The following is a 15,354-nucleotide window of genomic DNA, read 5'->3' on the forward strand; positions in this document are numbered from 1 at the left end:
CTGACGAGCGAGCATGTTCTGTGGTCACCTGAATGTGCATACTCTGGCTGGGTCTGGTTGTGGTACTGCCTGATTGGTACTTTTCCGTGGAGATAATTTGGAATATCGGGTGTCGGTCGTGTGATCTCAGGTGTCGGCATGGGTAATCCTTTGATGAGGAAACTTATTCCGACTACCGAGTCTTCTGAGTGCTAGTGTACTGCTAAGATATCAGAGTGGTTAGTACGTACTTCCTCTGTTCCTAAATATAAGTCTTTATAGAGATTCTACTATGAACCACATACGGATGTATATAGATGCATTTTAGAGTCTAGATTCACTCATTTTGCTCCGTATGCAGTTCATAGTGAAATCTCTACAAAGACTTATACTCCTCCGTCCCAAAATAAGTGTCTCAAGCTTAGTACTCCTTCCGTTCGGAATTATTTGTCTCGAAAATGGATGTATCTAGAACTAAAATATGTCTAGATACATTCATTTCTGCGACAAGTATGTCTAGATACATCCATTTTCGAGACAAGTAATTCCGAGTGGAGGGAGTATAATTTTGTATTAAAGTTAGTACAAAGTTGAGATACTTATTTTGGACAGAGGGAGTAGTGGGGAACGGACGGAGTACGTATTAGGAAATGAAACAGTGAAGGAAACTGAAGAAACAGCAACATTCTTCAGTTAAGTGATCGAAACACAGGACTAAATCTGAATCCTTCGTTTCCGAGGCCTCCAACCTCCAAGGTTGACACGTGGATAGAAAGCCGCGCATAAACAAGGCCATTAAACAAATATCGTGAGATGGCACGTCATCAACGTGCAGCTAAACGACAAGCACAAACTGCTGATCTGTGATGAGTTACCAACCCACCCTGAATTTATTTAATTTATTTATACTAAGAGGCCAGACAGTGTAAAGTTTATGCAGGCTGACCAGGCTCTAAAACGTCATTGTTTATCCGGATGAGTGAGCAGTTAGTTGCACTTAGCTTTCAGTCACAGAGCCACAGGCGGCAAGAAAGGGCGAAATTAATAAAGGAGAAAAGGCAAGGAAGATAAGGATGGATGGATGGACGGATGGATGGCACTGGGTTTTACTGCCCTGAGGTGGAAGTTTCCACTGGCCTTTTGGGAGCAGCGGCGAGTGAGGCTGGATTCCATTGGCCAGCGAAAGATCTCGCTGCTAATTGGACGACAGGTACGTGCAGCATTGGCACCATCTGCGGCAGCAGCTTCTTCTTCTTCTCCGTCTGTGCAGAGAGGTCCGGGCCACCTCGATTTTGCCCTTTGCATGGGGAGAAGAAGCGTGCTGAAAGGCTGGTTTGGTTTGACATTTCTCATTATTGAGGTCGCTGTCCCTCCCTCGCTCACTCACTCGCTCTTGGCGAGGAGACACATGCTGCTGGGGAGATCGAAGGTGAGATATTCTTGGCCAGCCGTGTGGTAAAAGCGAGAAAAGGGAGAATCGCTTGGTGCAAAGGGGGGCGAGGTATACATGGGGTTGGAAAAGTATGCCGTGCGCGCGCTTTGGCATCAGAACATGCCATTTTTTTTATGAGAGGATATGTGCAGAATTTTAGGCGTGGAACTTTCAGACAGCGATGCAAATTTGGTACTGTGTGTGCAACAGTCTTGACAGATGTTGCTTCTGCTACCCTCCCACGTCAGTGAAGACAATACTTACAATTGACACTTACACTGATGAATCTTCACAGTTTAAACTCGAAGGGTTGGACGCGCTTTGCACGCCATTTGTTATTGAATTTTCATAAAAAAATTACTCACTCTGTTTTAAAATATAATGTGTATTTGTTTTTTGAAAAGCCAAATCTCTTTAAGGCTGACCAAATTTGTAGAGAAATATATCAATATTCATAATGCCAAATCGGTATCATTAGATTCATCATGAAGTGGATTTTCATATATTATTTATTTGGTATGTGGATGTCGATATTTTTGGCTCTGAAATTATTCTTTATTTTTTCAAAATTAATACACCTTATATTTTGGTACTCAGGGAATATTTGGCTGGGTGAGTGGGGGAGATGATGGAGTGTTTTTTTTATTTATAGTGTGGTGTTTTGGTAGGCCTTTCGCAGTGTGATTCTTGCTATGTTATCTCCTCCTCAAGGTCCTCCCGGGAGTCTTCCAATCTCCTTTTCCCCATCACTGGTCCGCCGAAGTATGAGAGCTGCCGGGATCGGTGTGCCTGCCATGGGAAGGAGACAATGAGGGTGGTCGAGGTCCGCCTCGCTGCCGGAATGGCGGCGGCGAAGGTGGCTGATGCAGTAGCATGGGCTGCCGCGGAGGAGGAAGCCATTTGCGCCCCATTGTAAAGAAGCGTCAACGGAGGAACGCATGCGTCCTCGCCCGAGAGCAGAATCGGGCGGTCCGTGCGATGGCCAGACTGGCCCCCAAGGAGAAGAAGAAGGACAAGACGGCTCGGACTGCTCCGACGATGAGCAGATTCGGCTGGATTCATACACATCCTCGACCGCTACTTCCCCGAGAAGGATGGCAAGTGCACCGGGAAAGGCAAGGGCAGCTGTGGATGATCTTTTTCATTCTTAGCATGTAGGTAGAACATGTCAAATTTTGGTAGGCCGATGGCATGTCCTGATGAAGTTGTCGGACGAGGTGTAATGCATCATTTATGTAGTTGCATGAGTTTATATAGATCTGAGGTATGCTAATCTGTCCGATTGTGGAATGAATTATTTGAGGCGTGACTGGTCACTATCCACTGACGCGTCAGGGCGTGTCCGCTGGCGTTTGAGGGATCGGATTTACCAAGTCTGGCCCTCCGGCAGCGGCGTTGCGGGGAGCGGTGGGGGCAGAGGGGGCCTTGGGCGGCGGCGCGGTTTTCCCTCATGTCGCCAGACGCGGGGGACGGGACCAATGGAGTATGCTAATCGAGGTGTCCGAATGAGGAATGGATTATTTGAGGCGTGACCGGTCACTGTCCGCGGACGCGTCCGGACATTCCGCTGGCGTTTGAGGGGGCGGGTTTACCAAGTCTGGTTGTAGATGCTCTTAGGTTTTTAGTTAGACCCATTGTATCAGTTTGGTCGTTGCGGTTTATAAGGGTGTTGTAATTCATGGCCGATTGATGCTTTCGTTAATTCAAAACCGGCTCATCCAGAGCCTTTTATGTAAAAAGGAAGATGTTGAGAGCACAACTCCACATCGGTTCATCCCCCACTATCGGCCACTCGCTCACATGTACGCACGTGTGAGTGTGTTTATTATTATCCCCATTAGTATCAGTCAGTTGCAGGTATGTGCCGCATTTGCATAGACAACATATACTCCTAGGTTGATGGTCTGAGTATGTTTAAAGGATTCCTGTTGTACGTAATTGGGAAGGCAGTTGACCGCCTTTCTCTACCTAAACGAGAGTCGCTCGGGCTGACCCGCCACACAGCCGAAACACGAGTACTCGACTACTCGAGTACCTGTGGAAGTTCCAGCGGTCAACGCCACCGAAGCCAAAACAGCCAAAAGATCTCGTTCGTATCGTGCGTGCACAGAATACACACACCGTAGTGGCTACGCGGCTGCAGCCACCACGGCACGATGCGTGGCAGCTGGCTGGGAGAGTATGATAAGTCCATGCCGCCACCCGGTCAACCCCATTCGCCTGCATGCACCACTCGCGGAAAGAACTGGAGCCGCGCCGCGTTGTGCTACTGCGTACGATGAACCGCCTGGCCAGTGGACGAGCCGCGCCGTGCTCCCCCGCCGGAAGCCACCTAGCTAGGGGGAGAAAAGCCATCGTCGTCAACGATGGTGCGCGTGGATATTTTGGAGGCTGAGCGGGCGGCGGCACGGATGGTCGTGGGGAGGGGGCGGGATGTCAACGCCTCGACTGGAGGGCAATGGAGTGGGTCTGTGGGTGGATGCGGTGCGAGATATTTTTCGAACCATGCTATACGTACGACAATTCATGTATGAATTATATCCGATGAAGCAGATCAACCCGTATATCAGTTGGACTCTAAGTCTAGCCATGGCTGGATGTTGCATCGTACCAAATCGGACAAGTCATGTTCGTACATGTAGTAGTTTTGTCGTTCGGCTCTCGCGCGCGCCGGTCGGCAGCCGGGTCGATCGGGCGGTGGACGCTCTCGCGGCGGCGTGGGCGCGTCGTGTGTGACCCACCGGTGCGGCGGTTTGTGATCCTGGGAGCCCCGGACGGCGCAGCGTGCGTGGGGAGCGGCCGTCCTGCTCTGTCGTTTTACGATGCCATACTTTCGGGTTAACCACCACGAACACTGTCTATTCATCCAAAAAAAAACCGATGTCTAGCATTCAGATATTAACTACTCTTGATTTTTTTAGAAAAGAGGCGCTTGTCCGACTTTAATGATCTGAAGCCCTTAAGTTATGCAAACGGGCATGTACTTCTTCAGTTGTTGCTTTATATATAAAGCGGGGCGAAAGCCTGTTTTGAAAAAAAAAAGTTATACAAACACTAGTTTACAGCTACCATCAAAAAACGAAATGAAAAAATGCAGGCTTTAATGAACCGAAGCCCTTGAGCTTTACAAACACTAGTTCATGGAGCTGCTGGTTCCTAAATGCCTTGAAATCCCATGTCCGCGTGAATCAGAGAGGACGTATAATCAGATCTCAATTCTGTGAATAAAAGGTGCCCATGCAACGAATTTCTGAATTGGTAAACCTTCCCGCAAAAAAAAAAAAAGGAGAAGGCCTAGAAACATTGTTAGTTAATGCATCACCAACACGCAGTTTGTACCTTGCTCGCACGTCAGCTTCGATCAGAAGCTTCTTTCACTTCAAAATACGATCTATCGTGTTCAATCACACCCTGCACACGCAAAGCATCTCAGAGCAGGAAAGCTTTATGTTGAAATAAATGCAGCACGATAGAGGGTGATTGGGTAAATGTAGCAAGCACAAATCATTAAACCTTTAGGATCAAAATCGCCGCCTCCTTGTCCAAAACCTCATTATATTCGCTACATGTCAATGACTGAAAAGAAAAAGAAGAAACATATTATCAGCTCTAAGATGCTAACGTCGTTTTTGTCTCAATGGCGAGCTCAGTACAGCATTCAAACTTACTTGGATACAATTCGGACAGCCAGAAGCACTAGCGCAACTGCATGCCGAAACAAGCTCTAAAGCAGCAAGCAGAAGTTCCCCAAAGAGTTTTTTAACCTACATGATTGAACAGACAAACTGCGGTTTACACCAAGATCATTCACATAGCCTAAATAGCCGACTATCTGCAATTACCTGCGTTGCCAGGCCGATACCACCTGGGTGTTTATCGTATAAAAGAATTCTTTCAGGCATACCACGGGTTTCGTGAGGATTTACGCACTCAGTTCCTAGGTCAGAAGCACCACACATCATATGCCTGCGCAAATCGCACAAGCAACCCCAGTTAAAAGAGCTAAATTACTAAAGGTAAATGATGCAATAAAATTACGACAGAATTCAATGCAACAATAGCATTAACAGTTAAACAAGTGGTTGGCAAATTATAATGAAATGAAAGTTGCAGTATTCTTCTTTAAGACCAGTGCCAAATAATTGTGCTTCAAATTTTACTGGTGTCTACCACAAACCATTATAACAGCAGTAAATGAGAACTTACAGAGGCAATATATTCAAGAGTGTGTGTGAAGCAGCATGTGAACCACCTCGAAACTCTAGTTTCCTTTCCTCCACAGCTAGTTTTGCTGACCGCGGAATCCGTATCCAAACAGCCTATTGTGGGATCATACAAAAAATACACGTGTAAAAATCATGAGAAATGCATCATAATGTTGCTAAGATTTATAATTGAGTCACAAACCTCAGAATCATAGGAGTATGGAGGTAGTCTAAGTTCAACTGTGTCTAATATTTTACTGCTCGATTTGCATATCCGATGAAAGCCAAACCATTTGGTTGACACCTTGCAACTATTTGCTTGCGCAGTTGTCTTCAAATGGTTGGTTTTGCATGCCGGAAGATAAGCCTTCAAGATTTTTTACAAGAGACAATTAACCATTGAGAACAAAATATCTGTATACTAACAAATCACAATGATTTCACTTAAAGGGAAGCTCGGGACTTAATGACATTAACTTTTTAGATGAAAAAAAGGTATTGAAAAGAATCAAAACCATGATCAAGCATCTCAGACGGAACACTTATCCTATTCCATGTTATACATCAAGCAATTATGGGGTTCTCCGAAAAAGGAAAAGGAAAAAACGAGGACAAGACATGGAACTCTGGGTTCAAATAAATCAATGAATAGTATAAGGTGATGTCATTGACATCTAACGCAAAATGAGATGGTAAATACTCCTTGGAATTAGTGAATTAGCTAGGGTCTAGAAAATCTAGATAAAAGAGATATAAACTATGTATTGCTCAACAATATTATAGCGGATATGACTTCATAATAGCAGAATGTATAAGATCATCCCGCAATTTTTTTTTAAAAAATGTATAAGATCAAATGATGTAATGCTTTCAAGAACATACAAAATCTCCTCCAAGGACATTGATGTCAGTGTAGTCTCGTGTCTTTGTGTAATACTTAACATCAACTTTCCGGCAGAAAGCTGTCCTTGATGACAAATCAAACTCCTCAACTAAGTAATTAACACCCTGATGCATGTAAATAGCACCCTCATACACCTGAAATTGATAAAAGGGCACTGGAGATAATAAGCAAAGAACGGCAGAACTCAGAACGGCAGATCCACAGTTCTCATCAATGGCTAAGTATAGATTGCATACATGAATTATTTAAAAAAATAAGTTATGGTGCATTGACTGTAAATTCATGAATTTATCTACCTGCTTTGCCGACAGTGAGGAATATTTAAAGAGCCATAAAAGTATAACAGTGGTCATGTACTTCTGGAACAGTTAAAACATATTACCTGGAAAAATGCCTTACTTTCCTCAATTTCCTCAAGTAATCTGTTATTTAACTTATCTATCACTTTGTACTTGTCATGCTCAATTGCTCGTATGCTAACTGTCTGTGAAGGATTTTTCTGCAGAAATCCAAATACTACTGAGCACTGACGTAATAAGAGAAGGAATTATTTTATATAACTGAGAATGAACAAGGAACGAACCTCTGGTCCAATATAATTCCACATAGTTGAAGAAAAAGGTCCAGACGGGTTGTTGACCAGAAAACCTTTGTCCTTTAGAGTCGTCACTATACTATCCAAAGTAGAACCAAAATGATTCTCATCATATTGCAGGCATATTGGATGTTCATAAGCAGCACAGGCAATGTGCTGTCCTAAAACCTGCAACAAATTTCATATCCCGAGAAACCAAGCGAAGAGTTAGGTACTCGTGTGTTTAAATATAACAACATAGTCAGTTCAATAAGCACAGATCTACGCACCTTTGGGTTATGTGAATCAACTTGGCAATGCTCAATTGGCTTGCCAAATAGTTTATCTGGGGATTTCATGAAATACTGATCTAAAGGACCCTCAAAGGCAACATAAATGGCTAATGATTGTTTTGCTCTCCTTCCAGATCTTCCGGCTTGCTGCCATAAACTACAATTAAAATTCTGTATCTTAGTGGGCTTCACAAAGAAACTTAAGACTCTACTCGACTGATCTCTTTCACCTACCTCGCAACACTCCCAGGAAATCCAAGATGCAATGTTGCATCAATATGTCCAACATCAATTCCCAGCTCAAGAGCATTTGTGGCAGCAACGCCACAAAGTTTTCCCTCAAAGAGGTCAGCCTCGATTTTTCTTCTGTCCTGCAATAATTTGTTTTCGACTCTCACATGTAAGAGAAAAAAAAAACTGAGCAATCAAAGGGCGAGGGAAGGGACACCTGAATTCATTACTTCAAATTTAAGAGTTTTACAAGACTACAATTAACGCGACGATAGATAGTCAAGGGGCTGCTATCTTATGGTCCAGATTCCTGAGCCAAACAGACTGCACAGTTAGATCAACATCATCAATCTCTTGGCTTCGGAATTTTTTTGCATTACGAGTGCCCCAGGTTTTCCAAAGAAATGATTAGGAGGACCGAAGGACAGATCGCGTCACTGATGACCTGAGACATAGCTGTGTCCCAGGTCGGGCTGAAGTGAGAGGACAATGTAACAATATCGAGCCGTTGCCACAACCAATGCATGAGGACATGAGAAGAATAGGTGATGGTGATCTATATCTTCTACGGTAGACGAGCAGGGGGGGGGGGGGGGGGGGATGAGGTGTCATCTTGCATAGTCTTGTGTGGCAAGTAAGCATATAGTCAGTATGACAAAGACGACAGACTCGATCGATGTGCGTGATCACGGTGACTGCAAGTGGTGGACATGCTCGAGGGGATCTCCAGACTCCAGCACTGACAACGAACATGCGAGTGATCATCGCGACGATGAGGTCAAGGGGAAAACAAACTAAGACAAGGACGAGCGGCACCAGAAGCATCGTAGAATTCATATAATAATGTTTCCTAACAAATTATACACTTTGATAAAAGATAAAAAAATAAAAGTTTTCTTCTCTTCTGTGCCTGGTTGGCTGCTGTTAGAGTACGTAATGGGCCTAATGGGCCTGGGCTGGCGGTAGAGCCCGTTAGTCTTAGGGTTAATTAGAGATAAGGGTCGCTTGCTTAGGGGTCAAGTAAACCTCTCTATATAAGGGAAGGAGATGTATCAATCTAATCAAGCAAGAATTAAGAAGGAAATCCCTTCCATCTTGACCGGCCGTGGGCAAAAGGCCCCCGGCCGGCCCTCTCGCGCCCTCCTTCTAGCAGCGCCATAACAGCTGCTTCTATTAAAACATAAACAAGGGCTTCATTCTCTCATGAACAAACATAGTTGCTACAACATCAAATTAAGGTGTATGTGATGCAACTGCTGGTAACACTTGTATCGCGAGGATACCTTTACCTATGCATTAGAGATTAATACATGTTGCAAATCACAAATGAGATTCAAGACAACCTTCATGCTAAACCCTAGATCAGAATTAAAGAATCATAAGTAGGATGTCAGAATATATTAGGAAAATGGCAAAAAATAACAACCTCTGCAATGTAGCCAGCACGATATACACAGATAGAATCTACCAATTCTTTTCCAGTCACCTCAAGAATTTCACGCCTACAATAACAGATAGATCATCTAAAGAACTAAGAACTACACATAGAAAAAAGTTTAACAAAGAAGTGAGAAAATGAAAAGTAAAAAAGAGGTACGAAAATGTGCTCTTACGTGTAAGACAGAACGAGCTCACATAGCTTCCTCGTTTTACAGAATGCAATGCAGCGGAGCCCATGTTGAACCATCTCAGAGAACAGATAAGAAACCTCTACTATTGGGCTGACAAATAAAAATATGATATATCAGTTTTTTTTCAGAAAAAGAAGTTATCAGAAAATAATTGCAGGGTATATGAACAAATAAAAACTGGCACGCAGTATGAAAATGAATACATTCGAGATTGAATAAATTATGCATCCTAAATGATGGCTCAAGCTTTTCCACTTGATATCTTCTGTATCTTAAGCTCATACGTCGCACATTTTTATGTAGAGTAATCACAGCACCATACTAAAGTCAAAGATGCCTTTGAAGCAATAGCAGCATAGCATACTGACTTGAGAATGATGGTGTCACAATTAGGAGTGCATCACTTGACAAAGGTTTCAACCACAAGTAATATGGTGTGTTAAAGTAAAACTACATTTGAACTCTTGAGCCATCCTGTTAGGAGTTGACCCAGCAATACAACTGTTATTATTAGCATTGATTTCTTCAAAGGATGGCTGCTTCCAAGCCCATCTCCTGGTTTTCATCACTCGATCACTTCCTTTTCCACTAAGTGATTGCTTAGGGACCTTAGCATTTTGAAACAAGTGAAAAATGACACTGGGGAAATTGCAATGTCATGCTAGACACCAAAGAATGATGATATATGGGTCATTACAAATTAAATATCATGCCTGATGGACAAAAAGACAAGCAGTTATCAAAGTTGAAATGTAGAACTACAATGAACAAAAACTAACAATAGCAATAATTAGAAAAAGGGTGTGAATACCTTGAGCGTCTAGTAACTGAACTACCTTGTGAGCCTCCCTCTTTTTTCATATGTAATGGGGGATTCCACAAGAGAAAATATTTAGAACCACACGGACTTCCATCATTCTGAATCAACCCGACATTATCCAATTTGGCCAGCTCCTGAGATAGAAACAGAATGCTTGAAGACAAATGTATGCAATTCCCAAAAGAGTCCATATAAATAAGTCTGCGGAGATAGTAAATTAAGATGGCCATCCCAAAATAATATTATCTAACACGGTAAGGTCTTGCTCAATCATCAATGTGTTCCTACGTAATAAAAGGTTGACCAAAAGTGATATGTTTTGAAAAAACTACTGCAAGGAGGAGCAAGTTTTACACACAGTAAAATTGTTAGAGGGAGCTGGTTTATTTTCTTTTAGTTACAACCATATATTTTCAAAACTATAGTGAGGAGAAGATATAACCTACCATAACATGCTCACGTGGGTTTGCTGAGGTAGCTGTACAAAACGTGAATGTAGGATGACAGCCATAAACTGCATATAAGACCAAGATGCTTAGGAATTGTATCAGTAATACCTAACTAAAGTATATCTACTAAGTTATATCTCACAATCTGATAAAATTAAGTGCCCCCTCTGATCCAAATTAAATGCCGCAGCTTTAGTACAACTTTGTACTAAAGTTGTACTAAGGCTGCGACAATTAATATGGATCTGAGGGAGTACAAAATTTTGAGAAGCTAATTGGCATTTCAGAGTTCTCTTGTAGCAAGATCAATGGAGCCTTTTGAGTGGACTAACAACAATTGAATGGTTCAACAAAGTATACATACTATTTGAACAAATACGCTTCAATCTTCTAAGTATAAGTGCAGTATGGCAGCCAAATACTCCTTTATATGAATGAGCTTCATCAATGACAATATACCTGAGTAGATTATGGCAGAAACACGTTATCAAATGAACAATAAATGATATGTTTACTAAATAAGAAAGTATAAATGGAAAGAAATATGATACCACACGATGAAATAACATTGTTAACAAAATAAAATAAGGAAACTCTCCTGTACTTCCACCTGACATTTGATATCAGGAATCAGTTCTTTTTTAGACAAGAGGTATATTACCCCCCTGCTTTATATTAAAACACCGAAAATGTAACCACAGTTCATTCAGGAACTGACACTCGATATTAAAATTATTGACAAAACTAAGTAAATCATTTAGTTCCACCTGAGATTTGACAAAATCCTTTGGAATTGACTGTGACATGGCAAGACTGACACGTGCAGCATATCTGGGTTGGTAATTAGCTGAGAGTGAGGAGAGTAAGTGATTAGACACACCAAAATAAATAAAAGTTAAGCATAACTCTATAGACCCAGGAGCATATATTTACCAGTCGTGCATTATCCCTGATCCAGAGACGATCTTCTCTAGGGGTATCTCCATCATAGATGCTAACATTAATATCAGTGTGAAATGCTTTCTTCATCTCCACTATGGTCCTCAACTGATCTTGAGCTAAAGCCTGCAATACAACAGCCAAGTGAGTTTCTCACAAGATTTCACATAACCATGCCTACAACATAGTGAGTTCTGCCTAGACCTTCGTCGGAAATATATATAAAGCACACGACATCAAGTCTTGAGAGAGAGATTCAAGAACAGGAATATTGTAGCACAAAGACTTTCCACTTGATGTTGAAGTTGCAACTACAACATGCTTCCCAGAAATGGAAGACTGTATAGCTTCAGACTGCACTTGAGTTCAAGTCAACATAAGAAATTAGCCTCAGCAACAAAATATAGGAAAATATGGTAGATGACATACCCCATTATACCTGATGGCTATACAATCTAGATATTCCAATACTTTCTAGTGCTTTCCTCATAACTTCTGAAAGATCACGAGGAAGTTCTGAATATGATGCACGTCTACATGGAATCTCTTCAATATGTACAATCTGAAACAAATAATCAACAACATAAATATTATGGTTTTATTTGATTGTTACTTCAAGAAATTCAAACAGAGTGAAAACCTGCCCCTCCTTTCCAAGGCCATTTTTCAGATGTTCAACCATTTCGGCAGGCCCTAAGGGGTGTTTATCCTGCAATCCAAATGCATTGTCAACATACTATCCTACGAACCAATGCTTAGCATATGCCTAAAGGTGCCTCTTTATGGAAACTACGCCAGGCTGCAGTTTGGATTTATGCTACCTGGGGTGAAAGCTAAGCTAAAATTGACAAGGCAAAACAGAAAACTGTATCGATGGAAAGGAAACCTACATGGCATGATGATGCAGCAGATCTGACAAAACCACTCTTCTTATTCATGCTAGGCTGCTTCGATGCACCGTCCACTCCAGGTGTATCACTGGAACCATTTCCATTTTCCTTGCATAGTTTTCTCCTTTTCCTTGAACATCCAGTTGACGGGCTTTTACCTGCCGACCCATCCTCTGCATAGCTCCCAGAACAGGGGGTGCTAGAGGAATACAGATCTTTCAATGCATCATCAGCGTTTGTGCTATTGGGTATTGATGAGAGGTCATTCATAATGTCTTGCCAGGCTGAATTAGCCCCAGTCGCCACTTCCTGTGATATTGGTGGATTTGCACTCTGCTCTTCGGCTGGCATGGCCACCGGAGAAGGCTGCGCTGACTTCCTTGTAAAGGGAACGAGAACAATGAATTCGCCTTTGACGATCGCAAGGCTGCCAATCTCGGCCTCCAATCGCAGTTTAGCACCCTTCATCATGAGAAACCATGCCGTCATCAGAAAAAGCGACAAATGCAGCAATGCCACGGAGCGTGACAAAACCATACCAGAACGGTCAGAGAGGCGGGGGAGGGTGGAGTGGATGGTGCACCTTGAGGAAGAGATGGAAGCTGTTTGAGATCTGCGCGGGAGGGAAGGAGCCCCGGAGCGCGGCCTTGAGGTCCCGGACGGAGGCGGCGGCGGCGAGCGTTACGGCGGTGGACCGCCCGTCGAGGGCTCGGACCTGGAGCTCCCTCTCCTCCTGCGCCATCGGAGCGCTGCGGGAGCCGGCGGCCCGCAGAGGCTTGTGCTGGAGGGAGGAGGGGTGTGGTTTGGAGGGAGCGCCGGTATCCGGCCGGCGGGTTTTGGCGCGCGCCGCGAGGAGGACGATGGCGGCGGTTGCGCACTTGCCTGTTGCCGGTCTCCCTCTCCTAGCAGCTACAGGCCGGTGGGCGCCCCGCTTTGGGCTTCAGCTGCCGCAACGTGGGCCGAGCAGGCCCCTACGAGGCGCAATAGGCACGGGCTGTGGACTGAGGCCGGGTGCGAGGCGGCACGGGGGTGTGGAGCAGGACGAACAGTAAATCGAAATAAATGGGAAAAGGAATTTAGTATTTGAAATTTTCGTCACCAAAGATGCACAAGTTTTCTCAAAAATAAAAAGATGCACAAGTTTTCTAGGCCTATGCAAAATTTCTTGACCATTTGACAACGGAGGAGCCCTGGACAAAAACACAAAAATCGGCGTTTTAAGAAAGGTTCAAGATTTTTTACTTTGGAGCAATGATTTTTTTTTTATCCCAGGATCCTCCGAGATCAAATCGCCATGAAAACTTGAGTTTTTTGTCGCTATTTTTCTGGATTTTTTATTTTAGTGTTCACCCGAAAGCATATGAGCTCGTGATCAGCTATGGACTATGCAGCCTGGGGGCCTTTTGATTCATGGACAAAACACGTGAATAAGAAGTTTTCTTATGGTGATACTATTCATTCATTTGAATCAAAAGAATGGATCAAATAATTAGCATACAAAATTTAGTTGGAATTTCATAGAGAGAAAAAGGATTCTATAATCGACGAAATCTCTATAATCCATGAAATCTCTTTTTTTTCACATTCTATACGCAAATAACAAAGGCAAGGCCATAACTAGCATTATAAAACTTAATTTTACTACTGCATATATTTTAGTCCTAACTAGACCATGATAACGCGTGTTGCCGCGCCCGTCCATGTTTACGATAGAATGATAGAACTTCCGTAAATATATGAAGATATAGAACATGGAGTTTCACTTTGCATAAGCTAACCCGTACATAGTGGTAAGTAATCGAAGATGACTTAGATTTGTGATTGATCCTGGCCACTTTGGCTCAAAAAAAAAAAGAACAGAACAAATTCTCTTCTAGCAAAGTCCCACATCATGGTGCCCAACCATCTTGAAAAAGGCAAAGAAATGGGAAGCCTGAGTAAAAACGTACAAATGGTTGAAGCAAAAATAGATTGTACAATTACATGAGAAGATCTGGGCGGTATAAATTTCCAAGAAAATCTGAAAAAACTTAATGCATTCAGACATTGCTTAAATGAGTGATGCGGATTCGGCAAGACAACTTTTATATTTTGGTCTAACAGGTAAATATAATCTAGCTGAATCCAAAAACCAAGTATAGTGCCCCCTGAATGTACTACTCGGTGACAAAGATCAGGGGGAGATGGTCCAGTATTCCTCATCATTAACTTCACAACCTTGAACTAATATAAGCTAGGAAATTCTGAAATTCATGTGTATGATTTGCTATATGCCAAGGGGTTGTGGGCATGGTGGAAGGCAGTTTAATTAGAGAATGGATTTTCAGCTGACGAGCTCCTTGGGGGGGTGTTTGGTTCAGGGACTTTTTAGTCCCAGAGACTAGAAAAAGTCCCTAAAAAGTCCCTAGGAACCAAACGGGAGGGACTTTTTCTACAGGAACTAGAAAAAGACTCTACTAGAGAATCTTTTTTGATTAGTCCCTGGGACTAGAAAAAGTCCTAGGACTTCTGAACCAAACACCCCCTGGGTCTCGGCATCCTGGTGGTCTAATATCCTATGGATCTGTGCCAGATATCAATTTCGGTCATAATACCCAAATCAATGCCAACGGAATACATGAGAGGTGGGCCTACACAATTTAATGACGTGGTCGAGGACGGGCATAGTAATCTCTCTTCGCCTTTTCTCTTCATATTATTTTTGTGAATCAAGTATGACCGTGCGGGGAAATTTTTGTGGCTCGATGATTTGTAGACCTCTTAATCTCGAATAATCAGTGAAATATAGTTAAGTGGTGTATGTTCCTTTGTCACGCTAAAAATATATTCTTCTGATGAACAGTGTTCAATATAGTGCGAAGTAGTATAATTTTAATACTGAACTTATTTTAGTTTGCCATACTGTACAATTAGTTTGATGGCTGGTGTAAACCGATTTTGCACATCTTTGTGTTATTTGATGAAGGGGGCAAGACAATTTTGAACATCTTTGTGTACAGTACAATTA

At 42.7% G+C, this 15,354-nt stretch overlaps 1 protein-coding gene across 3 annotated transcripts; it reads right to left on the reverse strand.

Moving 5' to 3' along the window:
- Nucleotides 1-4,346: 4,346 nt before the first annotated feature.
- LOC123052136 (uncharacterized ATP-dependent helicase YprA) lies at nucleotides 4,347-13,253 on the reverse strand. Of its 3 annotated transcripts, XM_044475241.1 has the most exons (24): nucleotides 12,931-13,253; nucleotides 12,348-12,809; nucleotides 12,098-12,166; nucleotides 11,897-12,019; nucleotides 11,662-11,811; nucleotides 11,452-11,583; nucleotides 11,286-11,365; nucleotides 10,883-10,977; nucleotides 10,516-10,583; nucleotides 10,061-10,203; nucleotides 9,232-9,339; nucleotides 9,045-9,120; nucleotides 7,622-7,758; nucleotides 7,385-7,544; nucleotides 7,104-7,283; nucleotides 6,903-7,019; nucleotides 6,499-6,654; nucleotides 5,819-5,983; nucleotides 5,618-5,730; nucleotides 5,254-5,377; nucleotides 5,080-5,175; nucleotides 4,925-4,987; nucleotides 4,751-4,822; nucleotides 4,347-4,629 (listed from the first exon to the last, which is right to left on the reverse strand). In XM_044475241.1, exons 1-23 carry the CDS (start codon nucleotides 13,087-13,089, stop codon nucleotides 4,763-4,765), a joined length of 3,036 nt encoding a protein of 1,011 aa, XP_044331176.1. In that variant the 5' UTR covers nucleotides 13,090-13,253; the 3' UTR covers nucleotides 4,347-4,629; nucleotides 4,751-4,762. The 3 variants fall into 3 exon arrangements, with proteins under 3 accessions (XP_044331176.1, XP_044331175.1, XP_044331177.1); XM_044475240.1 differs by having other exon boundaries at nucleotides 4,347-4,822; XM_044475242.1 differs by lacking the exon at nucleotides 12,931-13,253 and having other exon boundaries at nucleotides 4,347-4,822; nucleotides 12,348-12,884.
- Between the last annotated feature and the right edge of the window lie 2,101 nt (nucleotides 13,254-15,354).

Source organism: Triticum aestivum, chromosome 2D (assembly GCF_018294505.1).
Source record: "Triticum aestivum cultivar Chinese Spring chromosome 2D, IWGSC CS RefSeq v2.1, whole genome shotgun sequence".
Lineage (NCBI taxonomy): Eukaryota > Viridiplantae > Streptophyta > Magnoliopsida > Poales > Poaceae > Triticum > Triticum aestivum.